The sequence below is a fragment of the Aquarana catesbeiana genome, linkage group LG02 (genome assembly GCF_042186555.1).
Source record: "Aquarana catesbeiana isolate 2022-GZ linkage group LG02, ASM4218655v1, whole genome shotgun sequence".
In the NCBI taxonomy this organism is placed as follows: Eukaryota; Metazoa; Chordata; class Amphibia; order Anura; family Ranidae; genus Aquarana; species Aquarana catesbeiana.
The window spans coordinates 704,534,698-704,557,095 of NC_133325.1; the positions used below are offsets into that span (position 1 = coordinate 704,534,698).

Below are 22,398 nucleotides of genomic sequence, written 5' to 3' on the forward strand. Positions count from 1 at the left end.
ACTGACTGCACGCACTGAAGAGCAGATACAAACCCACAAGCACAAACTGAACGGCAGAAAACGATCTGAAAGCCACGAGTCTGAAAAAGCGCGAATCGTCTCTCACCAAACTTTTACTAACACGAGATTAGCAAAAGGAGCCCAAAGGGTGCCTCGCTTGGTTCTGAACTGGCCTTTTCTAGTCTCGTTGTACGTGCTTGACGTCACCGCGTTCTTGGCGATCGGAAATTCCGACAACTTTGTGCGACCGTGTGTAGGCAAAACAAGTTTGAGCCAACATCCGTCGGAAAAAATCAGAGGATTTTGTTGTCGGAATGTCCGAACAAAGTCCGACCGTGTGTACGGGGCATAAGGCCCCTTTCACACTTGTAAGTCACGAGACTTAAGGCAATGCCTGTGTAAGTCACATTAAAATTGGACCAAAGTAGTCGGCACAGATATGAACGGAAATCATGGGGTACGGTTTCTCATGTGACTTTGCAGTCCCGAGTCACAGGACAAGTCGCACAAGTGTGAAAGGGGCCTTAGTGCTATGGTGTCCAGTTTCCAAGTTAAATATTTATTACAGTGGTCTAGAGGTGAAGAAACGTAAAAGTATTTATTTTTTTTTTATTTTTTTGCAGGTAAACATTCATTTTAGAATATTAAAGAGAAACTTTACCCAGTCCCAAAAATAATTCAATATTCCGCTTACGTCTTGTCTTCTTTCTCTGCTACTTAATGCATACAAGCCCAATGGATCCGGCATTGTCCCATTCTTCCACACCACTCTCTTCCTACAGGTCCCATCCCACCTTTCTCTTGTATGGTATCTGGAGGCCAGCTGTCTCTTGATGGTCCCTTCACTCGGCCTTCTAATGACACCCCTGCGCATATTGTATGTTCTAGACCAGTGGTTCTCAACCCTGTCCTCAAGTACCCCCAACGGGCCAGGTTTTGGGAATTTTCTCTCAGATAAAATAGCTGTCCAAAATACCAAGCCATTGACTCTGATTTAAAGCACCTGTGCAAGATAAAGGAACACCTGTAAACATGGCCTGTTGGGGGTACTTGAGGACAGGGTTGATGTCCACTGTTCTAGACTGCCCTAACGTCTGCTGGGATGCATGATGTAGGTATCCCAGGAGGCTGCAGGTAGCTGGGGCTACATCAGTCTTGCCTGGGAGAGAAAGGCAGAAGTGCCAACTTCTTCATTTAAAAAAGAAATGTATTTAGGAAAATTGTGTGAAAGGGGGAAGGAGCAATATTACATTAACTTGGAAAAAAATAAAATAAAGCGCCAGTTGAATTTGAATTTAGTCTTCTCTCCATTCAGCAGGTGAGGTACTAGACTTATTCACATTTGAAGTATTGAGCTCTCTGTATACAGAACTCCATTGAGTCATCACAGCAGTGACTTTTTCTTTATCAGACTGATCATTATTTTACTATTACATGGTTCAGTTGTATGTCAGGAAAAATGTAGTACCTCTCTGCAATGCATGCACATTTTCCTATGTGCTTTTAAAGACCCTGCAAGTACAGTAAAATCGCTGTTGATGTGCCAGGAATGCACTCGGCTCCTAGTTTCCTGTTGTGGGCTAACAATGCAGTGCCCAATTGCTACAATGAAATTTCTAGGAATGGTGCCAGCTCTGCCCAGTTGTATTTTGTTGAACTACTGAACTCCCCCTGCTCCCATCTTTACAATCTCTACAACAACTGGTAAGGTGTTCTGTAGTCCAAGGAAGAACTTGAATAGCTAATTAGACTGAATGAGATAACACTGGATTTCTGACAGGATCAAGAGGCTTTTTGTTTGGGGGGGGGGGGGGGGGGGTGCAGCAGTACACTTGTGTCTGGGGTTTCAATGTTATCTTACCCGTTCATCAACAAAGGCACGCAATCGCTTTGTCCTGACGTAGTTAGAAATCAAGCCATGTGACTCAGTCAGAGTGGTTCAGTATAATGGGCAAGTGGGATGAAGAATCTCCTATCTGCAACTCAAAGTTAATTTTTTATGCTTCGTCTTTTTTTTTTTTTTTTTTTTTTTAACCGTTTGCAGATATCCTTACAAAAACATCAGAATGCAGTGGGTACTTGGGAACTGTGTAATGATTTGTTGTTGACTTTGATCTTGCAGTTGGTAAATGATGCACTTTAAATAAATTACAATAAATGTCATTTCACAATGTGATTTCAGAGTTCGGCTGTTGGGCGCTCTGGGACACCACGAGGTGCGGAATGTCTTGGTGGAAGGTGACATATTTCTCAACACATCTCTTACTGAAGCTTTCTGCATGGCAATCGTGGAAGCTGCTAGCTGTGGGTTGCAGGTAATTATCTATGATCTGTATAATCAACGTGTCAATAATAGAGAAGACAGAATAACACACCTTGACCATACAGGGCAAAATGACAATGTCTGTGTAAAGGCCCAACCACTGATACCTCATCAGTGCTCCACTCCTTCCTCTGTCTCAAAACAACTCTGTGTCTGATGATGATACAGGTAAGTAAAACCTTACCATAGGTAAGACAGGGGAAGTTTGGCCCAGACAGTAAGTTTAGCTTTAATCATGGTAACCAGAGGGTCCAGATTCACAAGCCTCTGAAAGAGACAGGGTATTAATAATTCCCAAGTATTTAAATTAGGTCACTACCTTAAGAGGGCATGGAGGATCACTACATGGAAGGGCCTGCGAGGTAAAGGGCATCAGGGCTGACTTCTGTCAGTTAATTTTAAGGCCTGAATTCATGCCAAATTTGTATATGATTTGCATCGCTATTCCTAATGAGGCAGAGGTATCCTGCATATATAAAATAATGTCATCTGCGTATAATCCTATAGTGTCTACACTCTACCCCATAGTGATGCCTTTAAAGAGAGGAGACTGCCGAAATCTCAGTGCCAGCGTCTCAATAGTGACCGCAAACAACAGCGGAGACAGAGGGCATCCCTGTCTGGTACCTCTTCGAAGCTGTATAGATGGGGATAGGAGACCATTGACTAAAAGGTTAGATATAGGATCCCTATAAAGTATAGTGACCCATTGTTGGAATTTAGTGCCAAAGCCAAATAAGCGCAACGCAGCCATAAGAAAAGACCATTCTATTGAGTCAAAGGCTTTTGCGGTGTCTAGCGAAGCCAGCACACAAGACTCAGGCAGAAATTTTTTAAGTTGAGCTATTGGTTGCATCCTGCGTATGTTAATGGAGGTAGACTTTCCTGGCATAAAGTCAGTTTGGTCTGGATGAATTATACTAAGAATGACTGCATTGAGACGTTTGGCCAGGATCTTTGCTAGTATTTTATAGTCAATATTGACTAAAGAAATTGGCCGATACGACGCACAGTCAGCCGGGTCCTTCTCAGGTTTAGGAATAAGGACCACTGTGGCAGAGTACATAGATGGTGGCAGTCTCCCCTCTCGAAATGCTGTAGAATAGACCTGTGCTAGAAGCGGGGCAAGAGTGTCCAGGTATCTGCAATATATTTCCAAGGGTAGACCATTAGGACCCAAGGCCTTTCCCTTAGCCATAGTGGCTCCCTGACCTCATCCTCCGTGATATCTGCATCTAAGTCCTCCCCCTGTTCCTGAGTTAATGTAGGGAATGTCACATCGAAAAGGTATGCCTCAATGTCCTCACTGGTATATGTAAGTATGTAAGTATGAGTCATACATGCTTTTATAGAATTCGTGAAAACAGGTAAGTATATCTCCAGCCAAACAGGCCTCCGTACCATCAGGACGTGTTATTTGTTTCACTACAGAACTACTTGTCTGTTGTCCAGCCATATGGGCTAGTAACTGATTGGACTGGTTCCCACATTCAAAATATTTCTGCTGGGTATAGAATGATTTCCTTTTTGCAGCGGCAGAAATATGGTCTGAATACAAACGGGGCATAAACTCATCATTACCTAATGCCAAATCAATTCTTGAGAGACGGCATCTGCTGGGGATGAACCATGAATATGCCCTGGTATTGGGATTGGAAACCCTCCATAAGTCACTCCAACCGAACCCGGAGACCAAAGAACTGAAAGCAGACAATGTCTGGGACTGCGTGGCCAGAGGGTCACCATGTCTATCCATGACCGGGTCCAAGAGCAGGTTGAAATCCCCTAAACATAAAACATATGCTTCTGGATACATTGCAGCAAAAACCATTGCCTCTTTAACCACCTGTAGGTTAGCAGGAGAGGGGGGATGTAAATGCCCATAATCACAAATGGGAGTGCATGTACCTGTGCCCGGATAAAGACAGGCCTCCCATGGGGGTCTGTCTGAACTTTCACACACTCCCATGAGACCGAGCGGTGCACCAATACCGATACCCCCCCAGAATAAGAGGAATGACAGGAATGGCCCGACCACTGCAGCCAAGGCTTCTTGAGGTGATCAATGTATTCAGGAATCGAATGCGTCTCCTGAAGACTTATCGTGGTAAACACTAAGGAATGCTTGGGGGGTACTTGGACCCCTCACATTCCATGACAAAAAGGTACTAAGATTAGCCATCATTCGATAAATGATCAGCATATCAGGAAATAACAATGAGATGGCATGAAATTAGGTAAAATGCAGGACAGTAAAACGATTTATGTACCAATAAACAAAATGGCAGTTGGTGTAACAATTGCGCCCAAAAGCCAAACCATCAATAACTGATGTAGCTAGTAACTGACTGATTATGTATATTAAAAGTATCAACTGGGCATTATCCGCACATTGCAACTGCATATGTGAAGGTAATTTGTGGTAGTAGCCACCCCCTTTAAGCACTCACAAAAAAGTACATTCTACATTTCTATTGTTAGATTAAATAGTGTCAGACTGAACAGTGTCAAATGCACATAACACCTGTATTGCAGTGTGTATAATACTACCAGAGTTTAGATCCTTCACCCTCAATGGTTAGTAGGTAGACAACAGAAGCCATGTGGATAAGGAGTTCTAGGTTCGTCCCGAAGAGGGCAGCAACACACCAGGTATGACTAGAATAAAAACCGTGGTGAAATAATTAAAAACCCAATGTTAAATTGAAATGGTAGTCTGTGTAGTTCAGGTGATTTTCAAGGTCGTCCGCTTTTTGGTACCAGAAAGAGATTTGTTTCTCAGCAGCTGTCACCTGACCAGGGAAAGGGAAGAAATCGTCTTCCTAGGTGGAAATTCTCCTCCCAGTTTCTGCCACCCTCTCCCTAACATGCTGCAAGTCATGTCGCATGAGGCCTATGTCCACTTAGATCTCCATCTTGCCTGTCAGGGAGGTGCTACTGGAGCTGATCGCCTTTAAGAAGCTGGGCATGTACTTGCTCCAGGGCCAGCTTACCCGTCCTCTCTGTCGCCGATGTGCCAACTTTCGGGGTAGCTCCGGCAGCCGCCCCGCTGCTCCGCAGGTGAGGGCTGCTGACTCCATCTTGTCTCTCCATGCAGGCAAATTCTTTAAGATGGTTCACTGGTGTAGAGGGGGTAACCTTGCTCATAATATAAGCCTGCAGTGCTTGTATAAAGTCTGGGCGCCTCAAGGAAGCAATTTGTGGAGCAAGAGCTGCTAGTAATATGCAGGATTAGTGCGGATTCTATGGGTGGCTGGCAGAGCTCTCCGTAGACACGTCCGGCCATGTCGATGGTAGCCATGCCCCCCCAATAAAAGCATCTTAAGTTTGCCTGTGTGGTTTTTGGAGATTTTCTTCCATTTTTGTCTGGTAAAACCATTGTCCTTTTTTACAGATGGAGCTCTTGATAGCAGTAAAAGCCTGACAGGGGATCTGTACCTTGCCTACTTTATCCAAATATAAAAAAAAAAAACATTTTTGGCTGAACATACACTGTAAATATTACTAACTGCATTTAGTATGACTTTGGCTTTAAGGCAAAATAAGCTTAAACTGTAATTGCCAGTTCACACATACTGTACATTGGGTTAAAATGCTACACACATGAACGCATATAAACACATGTCAATGCAAGTCTAATTGGGGGGGGTGTTCTTTAATATTTTGTCCCTTACAAGGATCCATATGGCAGCCATGTTAGAGGGGAAGTAGAGTGTGTAGTGGAAAGCTGGCTAGTGAGGTGTCTCTATGGCAGGGTTTGTAAGCCATGTGTGGGATGTTACATTAGACATCATCCCATTTGCCAAAGCCTCGCCAGAAACAAAAATGTGTTGGTTTTTCAATCTCTGGCACTCTTTGTTTCTCCCTCACTCCTTCTCTCAACCCACAAACAGAAAAAGGATGTGATGTCAGAGGAAAACGCCTGCAAAATGCATAGCAATTTAATGCACATAAAAGTGCACTTCAATGGAAGCCAATGCACATCCACTTTTCAAGCATCTTTTTATGTATTTTAACCACTTGACAACCGCTCTAAAGCCAAATGATGGTTGCAGCGCTGCCAGCCAGTTCTGGGAGGGTGTCATGATCCTCCCAAGTTCGCGTTCTGTGATCGCTGTGTCACTAGAACACAGCTGATCACAGATTGGGGTAAAGGCAAATTAACATCGGCCATTTACCACGTGATCAGCTATGTCCAATCACAGCTGATCACGATGTAAACACAAGCCGGTTATCGGCATTCTTTTCCTCGTGCTGACAGCATGAGGAGAGCCGATAACTGGCTTGTATAAAAGGGACATCTACATTGATTATCAGTGCAGTGCCACCTCATCAGTGCAGCCTCATCAACGCACTTCAGTGAAGGAGAAAAAAAACTACCTGTTTTCAAAATTTTGTAACTATGAAACACTTTTTTTTTTTTTTCTTAAAATCTTCTGTCTCTTTTCATTTATTTAGCAATTAATAAAAACCCCAGTGGTGATTAAATACTACCAAAAGAAAGCTCCTATGTGTTTGAAGATAAAAATAAAAATGTAATTTGGGTACAGCATTGCATGACCACGCATTTGTCATTTAAAGTGTGACAGCGATGAAAGCTGGAAATTGGCCTGGGCAGTAAGGGGGTAAAAGTGCCTAGTAGGCAAGTGGTAAATGCATGTTTATATGTGAACAGAAATGTCGGGTCCTTTATCACTACCAAGAAGGGCAGATGTAACACGTTCCCTTCTGCGTTTTAGCTGCAGTATCACACTTTACATGCTGTACTTGTAACAGGTGGTGAGTACCAGAGTGGGTGGGATTCCCGAAGTGCTGCCTGAGGATTTCATCATCCTACGTGAGCCGTCAGTCAAATCTCTATGTGATGGATTGGAGAAAGCCATAGATCAGCTGAGGACGGGAAAATTACCCTCGCCTGAAGCCATCCACAACACTGTGAAGACTTTTTATACCTGGAGAGATGTAGCTGAGAGAACGGAGAGAGTACGTTTACATTTAGTCTTTTTTTTTTTTTTTTTTTTTTTTTTTTATAATATTATGTGACTTTGTGATCAGACTTGACATTTTGATAGCGGTACAATATTGTGTGATTTGGTTGTGTTGGACAGGTATTGGGCTTCATTCACATGAGCGCAATGATCCATACCTCCATGCGGAGGGTTGCGTTTATGCTTGAATTCCATACCCCATAGTACATGGAGTTGCAGTATGCTTCCCCAGGCCATGACCCAGAAAGCTTATATAATAATGCCACTTTCAGACTGAATCCTAGATTTTAGCACATTGTTTAATTGTGAGTAAGAGTAAATAAACATGGTGGTGCAGACCTTCTTTTTTTTTTTTTTTTTTTTTTTTTTTTGTGTGTGTATGCATTCATTGCATTGAGACCACACCAAGATCCAAAGTACAGACATCTTTAAGGGGCTGGCAGGTGTAGTTCCATCAGTCAGCCCCATGTCACTATAGGATGCAGTAATGATGCAGCAGCCAGGGGGTTCAAACATAATGGTCCAGTTTCTTCTTTTTTTTTCCCCCTTTAGGCAGACCTAATTCTTTCCATAGATGCAGCTAGACCTGTTTTTGGTGTGTTTTGCATTCTGATCCACACACAAGTGTACCTGTCATAGCTCATTTTTGGAAAGAACTAGGTGCCATTTTTACTTTAGCCTTAAATTGTTACTAAACCCACCACCATAAAATCAGTCTGTATATGAAGTAAAGCATGTTAAGTGGTTAATCCTCTGCATTGTGTATAAAGGCTGTGTGATCCTGTGTCTCTGATCCTCCTCTTCTTTAATCGACTCCAACCCATCCCTCCATAGAACAGAGCATTAGGAGTCAGGTTGCACATGCTCAGTTTGGTGTGTATTGCTAGAGAGTTGTTTTTTTTTTTTTTTTTCTTGGGAGAGTGGCCCTGTGCTGATCACATGCAATCAGCACTGTCCAGCAGGGCTGGACTGGGACAAAAATTTGGCCCTGGACTTCACCCAGACTGGCCCACTTTGACAGGTCTCTCCCATGCTGGCTTGCCACCCAAGCCCCCCCCCACTAGCCATTAGCCGTTCTACATTATTTCTCTTATAGGCAGTACCAGTGGGGAAGCTAGACATTATTTCACCTGGGGCAAAGAATCAGTTTGGCGCCCCCCCCCCTCCCCCAATGGAACAAGATTAGGCAGGAAAGTGAGGCCGCTCTCCTTCCAGATCTTATGATGAGCTTCTAAGTGTTGACTCCTGAGCATCATGTCTGTATTCAGGCGCGCTGCATAACTAGCCAGGGAGAGGAGGTGAGCACTGCGGGGGGGACAGAGGACTGGAGGGAGGCAGCGGTCCACTGTCACTGAAATCGGCCCACTGAGCCATCGGCCCACCGGGAAACTCCCTGTAGTCCCAATGGCCAGTACATGCCTGCTGTCCAGACAGGATTAGAGTAGAATGAAAACTCCTACAAGTTTGAGCAGACACTGATAGAAATCACAGGACTGCTATATACTGCTGAGGGGAAAGGTTATTTAGCAGTTTATATTTACTAAAACTATTGCATTTCCATGTTCTGTGTACTGTGGGAGATCAGATATAGTGAATGCAGGGTCCTGCGTTTAGTAGCACTTTAAGGTAACAATATAACCAATAATATAAACACTATTTTTGCAAAATAAAGAGCAATTATTAAATGTAAGCAAAAACGATAAAATAAAATTTGTGTACATAACAAAACCGTATATTTATTAGTGGGTCCAAATTAAAAATTGCTGCAGACACAAAAAGATATACCCAACATCTTTCCAAATAACTGTTCTGTTTAATTGGTGTATTTGAGGTTTTATATAACCATGCTTACATAGTTATAACACGAATACTTCTATTATAGGCAGTACATAGGCGGACTAGTTTCTGGGTATGTGAGTATGTGACAGAAGTGTTAGGCAGACTATACAGGGTGCAAATTTCTTTCCTGCAACCACAGGGGTTCCTCTATTGATTCAATTTCTGCTGAGGCATCCCCCTTCCTCCACAGCTATTCACTGAAAAGACCTAGTGTGCTGCTGTTTCTCCTCCTCTAGCTTTCTAGCTCTTATGCAGTTGAGAACAAAGGGTATATGATCACTTTATAGGTTGAACTAGATGGACTCGTGTCTTTCTTTTTTTTTTTTTCAAACTAACTATGTAACTTACAACAAAGGGGGAAACAAAGGTATTAATGATGGTTTTTTTTTTTTTTTTCTTTTTTTTTTTTTGTTTGTTTGTTTATATCTATACACAAATGGTTTTTTACCTTTTCATTTATATTTCAGGCTTAATTTTCACGAGGCGGATCCGCTGCCATGGAGTCCGCCAGCTCAGCGGGAGATCTCTGCTCACTGAGCAGGGAGAGGCTTGTCAAGAGAACGGACGAAAATGGACAGCATGTCCGTTTTCATCAGATCTCAACCTATCCGCCAGGGATGGATGCGAATGTAGGGGCATCCATCTGATTTTAGCGGAGTGGATCGGACCGGGTCGGATGTCAGCGGACATTTCACCGTTGACATCCGTCGCTCCATAGACTAGCATTGAGCGCCCGTTCAGGTCTGCCGACAAAACTGACAGTGTGAAAGGGGTCTTAAACTGAATGGGTTGTTTCATCAGCTGAGGGTTTATAATCACTTTAACATAAATAACTACCAATATGTCTATTTTTTTTTTTTTTTTTCTTAGGTATACGATCGAGTCGCTAATGAGACAGTCTTACCAATGAATGAGAGACTTGAGCGTCTTGTAAGTCACTGTGGCGTAGTGACGGGGAGCATCTTTGCCCTTTTTGTGGTAGCTTGTTTTTTAATCCTAATGTTCCTGCGATGGCATAGCCCGGACTCCTTGATTGACATTGCCGTAGATGCCACAGGGCCAGACGGAGCCTGGTCACATCAATACGGCTGTAAGAGATCACGAAAAAAGATGACCAATGCAAACAGTGAGAACTCACTGAAATGATTTTTGCTTTTATTCCTGAAACTGCAACTTCTCAAGTATTTTCAGCAGATCTTGCTGCCTACAAACCAACAAGGTGTTCTCTAAACGGGATACTTCCTCTTCCTGTATTTTACTTCATACAGTCCTCTGTGGTTTAGTAAACCACATCTCCTCTTACTCCTGAATCTCTCTACATGTGGCTTCTCAGCCTTGTATTGCACTCCTACATGCTGCCTATAATTACAGGCCAGTTTTGTGTGTCATAGTCCTACTTGTAATGCTAACTGTGGAACGTCTGAAGCTTTAAAGGCTCAGGATGAAGAATCCTTTGCGATAGGATGTGTTGCGGTAACTAGCACATTGTTACATGCGTTAGTTCCTTTCAGTGCCATTCATTCGCAAAGCATGGTGACTCACTACTATGCATTGTGAAAGATGCTACATGTCTGTCTTTTTTTTTTTTTTTAAATCCATTCTGGTGCCTGGTGCTTTGCCAGTCCATTCAGTATGAATAGACTGCCTTAAAGCGGTATTAAACTTAAAACCACAAATGTAATATATTGCAGTTTACCAATCATTTAGATGTAGTGGCTGCATTTGTTTTTTTGTTGTTTTTTTTTATGCTTTTTTTTTTTTTTTCCTTCTGTTTTCACCTGGTGATCTGGCCAATAACACACCTCCTGTATTAGTGCCCCCACTCTGGATGAAGGAGCAACAAAGACCTCTTTTGGACAGCAACAATGTTCATCCTGGGGGAGGTTAGTGTCAGATTCCCCTAAAAAGATTTAGATACAGTAATAAATTAAAGCCAAACTCCAGCTCACACTTTTATAATTACTGCTATATCTGCAGGAGGGTGTTCTGTTTAAAAAAAACAAAAAACAAAAAGCTGGTGCCTGGATCACCAGGTGAAAATAAAGCAAAGAAATCCTAAAAAAGAAAATGAATGCAGCCATCACATCCAACAATTGGTAAGCTGCAATATAATAAATGTTTGCTTTTGGGTTTAATATTGCTTTAATGCAACATGTTAACACGGAGCACACAGAAATGGTAAAGTGTGAATCCAGCCTAAAGAACAAATAGCACATCTCTGATTTGTATTTTAATCATCTAAATTGATGTTTTGTTAATGGCCAATTATTTCCTATCTTTTTAGCACAAAAATGATATATTTTTTAATGTTTTACAAAAAGGTGGAGCTGGAACAAATTTTCAGATGTCAATGTTTGCAGTGCAAAAAAAACATATTTGATAGGTTGGCTACTTTTTGCATAGGACAGGGGACCAGCTCCATGTTTACTGTGAACTATAGGAAAATAGTTAGCCTTTGGAGTTTAGCAGGGTTACTATAGCAGTTGCCATTAGATGACAATTTTCCAGCTCAACCTGAACCTAAAGTCACTTAAAGTGACATGTTTGCCAAAATAAGTGCAAAAGGGATCCTTGCAAAAGAAGCTAACACTTGTTTGGTGGCCAGTGAGTTCTATCTTCTTTCGCTTTAAGAGCCATAGTGGCTCAGAAACTTTCTGCATCTGACACACTTTTGGGTCTTTCAGATGCCTTGTCTGTGGTCCATTGTGTTTTGATCCCCCTGGCTGCTACATCATTACTGCATCCTATAGTGACATGGGGCTGACTGATGGAATTAAACCTGCCAGCCCCTTAAAGAGAATAGGAAGATAGAAGTCGCTGCAAGGTGGAGAAGTAGACATTTGGTCATTTGTATTGTTTTGTTGATGACCAGGAGTTTAGACACTGCAAGGGGTGGGGTTTGATTTACTAAAGGCAAATAGACTGTCCACTTTGCAAGGGAATTTTCCCTTGGCTTAGTAAATCAGATGAAGCTCTGCCGACTTCCATCATCCAATTATGTGCAAGCAAAAATACGGTTTTATTTTTCCCTTGCATGTGAATGGGATTTTCTTTGTCTACATTCACCAAGCTCTGGGGAAAATTAACTTGCAACTTTCATAGCCAACTGAATAGTCTATTTGCCTTTAGTAAATCAATCCCCTCAGTTGCTTACCTTTTTAGTAGTCGCCCAAAGCAAATGCTGCCATGCTGGAGACTCCATGTCTAAAACGTCTGCTCATTACTAAAACCGGTACACTTTGCAGCTGACTTTTTTTTTTAAATAGCCTGCAGGGACACATAAAAATAGAAGGTAAGTGCTGAAAATGCACTCATACCTTATCATTTGTGAGTTTAAAAGAGCAGGGTGGTATTGTTTACCTATTGGTGCCCTTCAAATTCCAGTTCACTGAAAAATCTCTCATTGGCCTAGATCCACTGAGCATGCATGTCAGTCTGTAGTGTGTGTGTGTGTGTGTGTGTGTGTGTGTGTGTGTGTGTGTCCATTGTCGCTGAAAATGGTTTACACTACTACTCCTAATAATAGACTTATAGGCATTAATTTGCTGCACTTTAACTCTATAAATCAGAGAAAATCAATACATCTTTGTATGTCTAAATGGGTGAATCTATTTCCCTGCTAAAGTACAAAGCAGAGGGTTCTTAAATGGAATTCACCTACATAAAAAACTGCTTACTCAGAAGATGTATACTGCAGTAAATATGTATCTTGTAACAAAAACCTGCTGTAAAGTAAAAATAAATTTTAAGTCCCAGAAATAGATATGCAGCCTCATAGACATTGCAACCTCACATTTTATAATCTCATCCACACTTTCCTGTGACAGTAGTTTGCCTAAATGACTGTGCACTAGAATCAGACCATATCGCACTCTGTGATCAACGCCCAGTAACAGAGGTGGTCTGACACAGCCCCTTTCCTTCTGCACTGAGAGGCATGACTGCCAGCACAATGCACTGTAGAGGAGGGTAGGAAGCAACATTTTTACTGAGAGAAAGGGGTATTTTTAAAGGCCTAGTTTAAGAAAATAAAAAATGCTCATATTTTTTTAGGGAAAAAAAAAAGTGCATTCATTATTTTATTCCAAGGGAGCCTGCGGTATCAGGCTCCTACAGACACCTTCCTCTAGTTCTCTGCCATTTCCTCTATATTGACTTTCAGTTAAAAAGTTGGAGGATGTGTCAGTGGACTACAAATGCGCTGATTACTGCACTAGTAATCCATTGAAAACTACAAGTCCGTCTTTTGCTGTGGCAGATGGGACTTGTAGTTTATTAACTCCAGACACGCTATGAAGGAATGGAGGGGTTTCTGGGGGTGGGAAGCAGGTTCATAGCAACACATGTGTTATACCATAAATACAGGTGTAACATGTTCCTAAAGGTAAATTTGGCCTTTAAAACCTTTCCAGGCAAAAATGAGTTACAAGTCATAAAATGCAAAGGCACAGGACTACAGGGAGAGATAAAAAGGTGCAAAACTTCAACTGGGCTTTAAGTCTAGGTTCACATCTATGCAGCTGTGCTTGATGCGTTTTTCCGGCACGTTTTTCAGTGCATTTTGTGTTTTTAAACCAGTGGTTTTTATGCGTTTTTTGTATGCAGTTTTCATGCATTTTGCGTTTTTACTTTTTTTTTTCTCTTTAAACGCACTGTAAACACACTGTATATAGCTGGTTGCTAAGTAGGGGGGCGGGAAGCCAGCCGCCACATCCATAGCAACTGATGAGTCATTAGCTGTCAGCGGGGTTCCCTGCTGAAAGCTGAATGTAAAAAAAAAATAAATAAATGTGTCGGCAAAAAAAATTTGTGGAAAAAAAAAAAAAACGGCGTGAGGTTCCCCCCAGGCCCTTTTAGGTCTACTATGGATTTGGAGGGGACCCCCATGCCAAAAAAAAAAAAATGGCGTAGGGCCCCCCCCCCCCCCAAATCCATACCAGACCCTTATCTAAGCATTCCGCCTGGCAGGTCAGGAAAGGGAGGGGACGAGCGAGCGCCCCCCCCCCTCCTGAACCATACCAGGCAGCATGCCTTCGGCAAGGGGGGGCTCTACGCCCACCAACCCACTCTGTCTTCTCTAGCCATCTCTTCCTGCCGTCTTCTCCTTCCTGCCATCTCCTTCTCATCATCTCTTCTCGCTGTCTTCTCCTTCCCGCCGTCTCTTAATGCCATCTTCTCCTTGAGCTGTCTCCTCCCACTGCCACCGTCTCTTTCCGCTGCTGTCTTCTTCCTTGCTGCCTGCTACCCGCTAAAATAATTAAAAAAGCCGCTCTTGTTCTGTTGATGTCTTCATCTGTTTTGTTGTTGCCCGCTCTCTGCCAACTCTTGTATAGCAATGGGGCGTGGCCATCCAATGACATCACCCAGAGAGCTCACCTCCTGTCCCCTTGTCACACGGCGGATGGCCCCCTGCTTAGCAACCAGCTATATACAGTGTTAAAATAAGAACCGCAAAACACATCAAAAATCGCATAAAAAATGCAACACTTGCATATCTGGTGCAGCTCCATTGAAGTCTATTAGCTGCAAATCGCAGGGAAAAAAGTCCCCGACCCTTTCCAAAAACGCACCGGCCGCAAAACGCATAGATGTAAACTAGTACCATAGGAAGCCATGTTACATGGACTGTAGTGCGTTTCTGCAAACTGCAAAACGCACTAAAAAACGCATAGGTGTGAACGTGGGGTAAATTACATTTTCCTGATCTAGATGCACAAGGAAAATCTACTGATCTAATATGCAAAAAAGTGCAAACAAAACCAGAGCAGTTACTTCTTGTTTCGCTTTTGTCAATTTGATTTAAAGCTGCTAAACTGCTAAATTCACAGGTTGAATGTATATTAGCTGTTATGTCTGCCAAAGGATTTGTGTTTTCCATCCAGTCCTTAGATTTACACAACCCCATCACACAGCACAGCTAGGTTAAAGACACCACTTAACCCTGCCATGCATGGCTTGAATTTGGTTTAATTGCTGGTAAATTGGCCAGAATTTAAGATGTGGATGGCCCCATCGGCACAACCCAGATTGACAAAAGGGGCCAAATAGGAAATTGTCAGCTGAACAGCGACTGCATCCATTCAGATCAGATGATGTCCCTGTTCGGGTATTCTGACAACCTCATGTGCTGGCTGTCAGAATAAAATATCTCCTTCATCAGTTTGTAGTTCAGCCATAAATGTGAATGCAGAGTAATTGTCACTGATGATCTTATTGTTGTCATGGAATGCTGCTCCAACTGTGCTACAAATCACTATAAAATTAGCCAGTTAGAAGTCTATAGAAAATTAGCTATGATCACTGGTAACGTTTATGTCAAGCTAAAAACGTTTTGTTTTGTTTTATCAGTTTTTTGTCTGGATTTTACTGCTGTCAGTGGCTCAATTTACCCTCCAGTTCTGAATTGCATGCAGATGGCAGTTTTAGCAGGCCAAAAATGAGGGAAAAAAAACAGACACCGGTAATAAAACTCTGATTAAAAAACAAAAAACAAGCAATTTCATGTCTGGTTAAAGGTTGTCAGAAAAATAGGAAGTGATGAGAAACCTCTCTGTATGAGCCACAGGTCACAGTAAAAAAAAACTGGTAGGGGTTCCAAGCTTTTCCCACTCTAAACAAAAATAGGAAAACGTATTTTGGCTGGACATACACTTTAAATTTTATCTTTAAAGTCAGCCTTGTGATTTATTTCTTTCTTTATTTCTCTATGTACAGCGCTGCTGAAGTGAAGGAATGTAAACATTCTTGATGCACTATTTCAGATAAAGGAACCGATCATAAGCTTTTATATTTTAAAACTTCTATACATGAGAAATATATATGCAAATATTTAACTTTTTTGAACAGATGGACTGTTGAGTGATGAAAATTGATTTTCATAGTCTTATGAAATCTTTGGAACAAGTGTGAATGGGCCACATGATCTTCCTTTAAGGACTATACTATATATGAAAGGTAATACAACCTCAACAAGGCTATATTGGATTTATTGTATTCTCCATGTGCAAAAAATATTATTGTTGTGTGTGGGTTTTTTTTTTTTTTTTTTACCAGAAATTGATTACTTTGTTTTTTTACTTTGTGCAGCTAAATGCTATTAAAGTGGATGTAAACCCAATGTCATCCTTTCTAAACTACTGCCATAGGGGTTATCTATAAGGATATACATGCCTCCTGCATGTATCTTTACCTGTCAAATGTCTCCCCTCTGTCTGTTATTAGACCCAAAAAACTGCATATTCTGTGGGTGGGTCTGTTGTCTGGAGCTCGGTGGGTGGAGTCGCGATGTCAGTAGACTCCCCGCCCACCTCTACACTTCCCTTGTCAATATTCATTTTTTCTGTGTATTTCTAACACTGAACTTCTGCTCTCTAACATCCAGTGAAAAGACAGGAAAGTAACCACATGACTTCAGCATGCCCAATCATGCTGAGGTGTGGAACAGCCAATCCTTGCAGAGCTGCTGAAGAAAGGAGTGGGGGAGGGAATTAAAAAATACTGTATGTCTCTTAGGGTAATGCACGAGATGTAAATCACCTGTCACTCACAGCAAGGGGGAGGATTTGACAAAGTTTTTCTCAGTTTGTCAAGATTTATCTCACTGAACAATAAAAGAGGATTGCTCAGAGATGGATTAACTCAGTGGCAAGACTGGGCTCAAATGATAGGAAATCTTATACTCTACAGTATGATATATATATTTGGTCCACAACACTCCATTGAAGGTCTTTGTACTGTATTGGCTTGTGAGCCACGTTCAGCTTTAAAGTGTTACTAAACCCAGGACCCTGCATTCACTAGATCTGGTTTCCCACAGTACACAGAACATGAAAATGCAATTCTATTAGTAAAAATAAACTGCTAAATACCTTTTCTCATCAGCAGTATATAGTGTGACTTCTATCAGTTTCTGGTAAAGCTTGTAGGAGGAGTTTTCATTCTGCACCAAGCTGTCTTATCAGGATTCAGGACACCTGACCTTCTGCCTGGACAGTGCTAATTGGCCATGTGCTGATCACATGCACTCTTCCAAGGAAAAAAAAAAACCTCTCTAGTGATACACACCAAACTGAGCATGTGCAGCCTGACTCCAATGGCTCTGTGTTATCGGGAAATTATCAGGGGACAGTGGAAGGAGGGGAGGATCAGAGAAGACAGGATCAAACCACATTTTTACACAATGTGGAGGATTAACCCCTTAGCTTCCACAGTGGGTATAACAAGCATGCTTTACTGCATATACAGATGATTTTACTGCTGTGAGTTTAACACTTTACAAAGTGATGGTGCACTGTACAAGGGATCATTTAGAAAAAATAGCACTAAAAAAAAAAAAAAAAAAAAAAAAAAAAATCTGATTTGAGCTCCAGCCATAAAGTTCTGTGCTGGCATTGTATGTCTCTTGGAGACTCATCACCCCTTATTGCCGGTTAGGTCTGTTGCTTTAATAAAGCCAAGCAAAGGTGTCTTGAATAAAACCTGTACTGATATATCCTTTCCAATCCCTTTCTCTCCAGAGATTTGTCAGCCAGAGTCATCTAAAGCTGGAGAGGCACTCATCTCTTGTCTTGAGGCCACTTTAAATAAAAACGAAAAAAAATCTCACTTATATCGGACTTTAAAGGTACCCCCCATGAATTATACCTCAAAGTACATAGATATCAATTAAAATGTATTAATTTTTTTTCAAAGCAAGGAAAATGTTATGCTAAAAATAAACTTTCTTGGAAATTGTAGTTGCACGCCCAACAGTGTACCCATCCATAACAAGTTAAAAAGCTTGCTACCCCTTCTGCCTCACGTCTCCTAAAGCCGGCCATGTACAGTGCTAATTTCTTTCCTGCGACCATGGGTTACAGGAAAGAAATTAGCTTGATTCCCCCATCAACACAGACAGCGTTGACAGGGGAATTCCTCCCGCCAAGCCGTTGTGATCTCCTAGCGGAGGGGGGGGGGGGCATAAGTGCTAGCCACTAGTGATAATCTCATGTCAGGCTGGTTGTACCCGAGTTGAGTTGGTACATTCAGCCTGCTGAACAAGCCAAGATTCAAAATGTCTATCCCATATATATATATATATATATATATATATATAGGGGGGGTCTTGTCTCGGTTTTGAGTTTTGTCTTTTTTTTTAATGACCAATCGGGTTTATTTTTAAATTAAATTTTTTTTTTGTAAATGTATTATTTTTTAAATAAATAGCATCCTTCCCCTCACCCCTCCATTTCTTTAGTTTGCTTGTCAACACCAGTTAAAAATGAAATAATCACAGCTATTAGATCAGTGTGGAGCACAGTGTTCTACTTCCATTGCATAACAAAAAGATCTCTGGCTGTGAGTGTTAGGCCTCCTTCACACAGGCTTACCTCTTCATACACCCGTGTGAAGGGCAGTCTTCACCCGCATGGGATGTGCAGGTGTTTCATGCAGACCCATACAGGCAACCTGTTCAAATCAATGACAGGTGACCGGCTGCATAACAGAATGTACATCCGTGCGGGTGCAATACATACATCAGGGCACATTCTTCTCAGCTGCAGAGAGGAGGTTTGTGAGTGAGCAACATCAAGGATACCTAGGAACTGCATGTGGTGTTTAAGCTGCTGGTTCTGGATCATGAGCCCACAAAATATGTGTAAACGTGGAGGTGTCATTTAAAGAAATATACAGCATAAACTGACATGTAATAGCAGGCATGCCAAGGTAGATTCCTCCGCCCTCTATACATACCCACCACCCTCCTTTAACTAACTGATGGGGTTTTAAAAGTAGAAAAAAAAAAACCCCTACCTAAATGCCTATTTATTTGCCTAAATTTGCAGTTGCATGATGCCCCAATCCCAAGTCTTCTTACCAGTGTCCACATCATTGCCTGCATAATGTGAACACTGCCCATTGGCTATCCAGCAACGGGGTCCTATCTGGATCTCAAGCGATGACATCAACACAAGGGGACCAGCTGGCACAGCCATTATTGCAGTACTGGATTACTGGCCCCAAAAGTGCCAGTATGCAGCCCAGATAGCACACATAGGGGAGTAACTTTCACAGGAATTAAAACAAAAAACAGGATGGGTTTGGGGGGATTAGGTTTTGCCTGAAGATGGGCTTTAATGGAAGATCTATCTTAACCACTTCAGCCCTGGAAGGATTTACCCCCTTAATGACCAGGCCATTTTTTGTGATACAGCACTGCGTCGCTTTAACTGACAATTGTGCGGTCGTGCGACGTTGTACCCAAACAAAGTTGACGTCCCTTTTTTACCCACTAATAGAGCTTTCTTTTGGTGGTATTTGATCACTTCTGTGACTTTTTTTATTATTTGTGCTATAAACAAAAATAGACCAACAAATTAAAAAAATAAATAAATAATTTTTACTTTCTGCTATAATACAAACCAAAAAAAAAAATAAAAAAAAATTATATACATATATATAAACAAATTTATTCATCAGTTTAGGCCGATATATATTTTTCTACATATTTTTGGTAAAAAAAAAAAATCGCAATAGGCATATATTGATTGGTTTGCACAAAAGTTATCGCGTCTACAAACTATGGGATAGATTTAGAGACTTTTTTTTTTTTGACTGGTAATGGTGGCGATCTGCGATATTTTTTTATTTTAGCGCGGGACTGCGGCATTGCGGTGGACAAATCTGACCCCAAATGACACTTTTTGGGGACCAGTGACATTATTACATTGATCAGTGCTGAATAATAAAATGCACTGATCAATGTAAAAATGACACTGGTAGGTAGGTGGTTAACACTAGGGGGCGATGAAGGAGTTAACTGTGTTACCTCCTTCGAACAGAGTATCGCCTTGTTTACATAGGCAGTTCCCTGTTCTGCCTCTCCTCACCGCGCTCGCAGGTCACCGGCAGACATAGAGTCCGTGGGATCCGCAGGCGCGCGCGCACGCCTGCTGCCCTCCTTGCACATACTGATGTACAGGTACGCCGATTCACGCAGAAGAGCCGACCTGCCGCAGTGTCTCTGCGTGAGCTGATCGGCTAGTGGTTAAAGTGAAACTTTAGTCAGAAAGTCCTTCTAGGTCACTTCAGGCTGGCCCCTTTTGGAGGTGTAGCTATGTAAAACATAAAAAAATAAGTCCAGTAATACACTGTCTTTCCCTGCTCTGCACATGCTTCGTTGCTCTCCATGAATTTGTAGAGGCTGACCTGCTGACTGCCTTAAAGTTAAACCCTCCTATCCTTTACAGCCAATGGTGCTGCACATGTGATCAGTTATGACACCAGCCATATGATGGTTTGACAGTTTGGTTGAGGAAACAAGCAAATGTGACAGTTCCCAGCATTCTAGGAATGTAACTTTTTTTATTTTTTTTTTTTGAATCTCTGGTAAATTGATGGGTTTAGTTCTGATTTACAATTTACTTCTGTTCAGGGGCTCTGGGCTTTAGCAAAATGGCAGCCTCCAGCAAGAAGAAACAGGAGCAATGCTGGAGGCAATTTACAGCAAACACAAATTTTGGTAGCATAATTATTAATGTGGAATGTATGTTCCTTGTTAAAGAATATCATTTTTTTTTTATCTAGTTGTTATGGGTAAAGTTCCGCTTTTAAGTGCATGCGTTACATTTTGGGATACTAAAATTAATGCCAGAGCTCCAATTTGTAGCAAAGTCTCAATTTTCTGTGAGTGCCAGGGTTTTGGAGCTTCTGAAGCAGAGGAGGAAATTTAAAAAACTATTGACATGTGCCTGCTATCACACACACCTATTTCAGTTTTGCTGTATTTTTTTTTTTGTGACATGTATGGTGGATATACAATGTGCCCCTATATGTCTGAAATTGATAATACTGACACTTTTTGGATTGTTTGCTATATAATAAGTTACTTATTTCAACCAGTAAGACAAGCTAGCTGTTTACAGTTAGTGAATGTACTAGTTGAAGGTTAGTAGGTATGCACTACCATCATTGTCAGTACTGTATTTAATTTTATATGAAGTTTTATTAATTTTTGTGATTGTTACATTAAAAAAAAAAAAAAAAAAAAAGATAATCAAGTACAAGCAGTTATATTGTGTGTATGGTAGTTATTTCCAGCTTCCTTCTACAGGGAAGCGGTGGAGGCTGAACAGCCACGCACAGACATTACAGATTTTGGGCCTCCATATTCAATAGAATAGTAATTGGACAAAAAAACCCACCCAGGTGATTTTTTAAAATTTTATTTTATTTTCCCCTTTCTTCCTCCAAGATCAGTCATGTCTGTGCAATAAGTTCCCTGTTCAACCATGGCCAGATCAAATAATGTTCATCAAATTCCTAAACCGTTTTCCACCCATCCGCAGAAGATCTAGTCTGTTCTGAAACTCCAGATATTTCCCTGAACCTAGTTTGTGTCATGTGGATTTGCATTCTGGTGACTACACAAGAGGCAGCTTCAAGTGGGAGGTTCAAAATGTTAGTGTCGCCCCTCTTCCCAGTCAATACAGTGGCCTGCTGCTGTTGCGCAGACCCTTTCACTCTGGTGCCTTAAGAGCAGGTGCAGGGATTGGGTGGGGGGAGTGTGGGAAAGCTACAAATCGCTGGTGTTTTATGTTTATCCGCTGCTTCACGGAAAAGGAGTGGCTACTGAAATTGATGACTAAAACCTGGAAGCTGATTTGTTACTATGCACAGCTGCACCAGTTGTAGTAAATCTCTGCCATTGTGTTGAGATCTATGAATAGTGAAATCTTTTCCTTAACCTTAGGTTCGCCCCTATGCGGTTTTTAGTGAATTTTGAAGTTTGCAGAAATGCTCTACAGTCCATTTACCATGGTTTCCTATGCTACATGTTTACATTGATGCGTTTTTCAGCCAGTGCATTTTTGGAAAGGGTCAGGGACTTTTTTTTCCTGCAGCAAACACACAAGTGTTGTGTTTTTACATGTGTTTCTTTTTTCTTCTCCATAACAAACTGTGTAGAGCTGGCTGCTGCGTCCTTAACAACCGATGAGTCATCAGCTGTCAGCGGGGTTCCCCGCTGACAGCTGAATGTAAAAACAAGAACTGCCGGCAATAAAAACTGTAAAAAATGGCGTAGGGTCCCCCCTTCCCCAATCCATACCAGGCCCTTCTAGTCTGGTACTAATTTTGAGGGCAACCCCACGCCAAAATTTTATAAAAAAAATATGGTGTGGGATCCCCCCCAAATTCCATACCAGACTGTTATCTTAGCATGCAGGTCAGAAAAGGGATTGGACAAGCGAGCGCCCCCCCCCCCCCCCC

At 41.7% G+C, this 22,398-nt stretch overlaps 1 protein-coding gene across 1 annotated transcript in view; it reads left to right on the forward strand.

Annotated features, from left to right (window-relative positions):
• PIGA (phosphatidylinositol glycan anchor biosynthesis class A) overlaps positions 1 to 21,863 on the forward strand; it is a 51,791-nt gene extending 29,928 nt beyond the window's left edge. Inside the window, exons 4-6 of the mRNA XM_073616944.1 lie at positions 2,183 to 2,315; positions 7,100 to 7,306; positions 10,021 to 21,863. Coding sequence (XP_073473045.1) covers positions 2,183 to 2,315; positions 7,100 to 7,306; positions 10,021 to 10,296 — 616 coding nt within the window. The 3' untranslated portion in view covers positions 10,297 to 21,863. The remainder of the gene's footprint in view (positions 1 to 2,182; positions 2,316 to 7,099; positions 7,307 to 10,020) is intronic.
• The last annotated feature ends 535 nt before the right edge of the window (positions 21,864 to 22,398 follow it).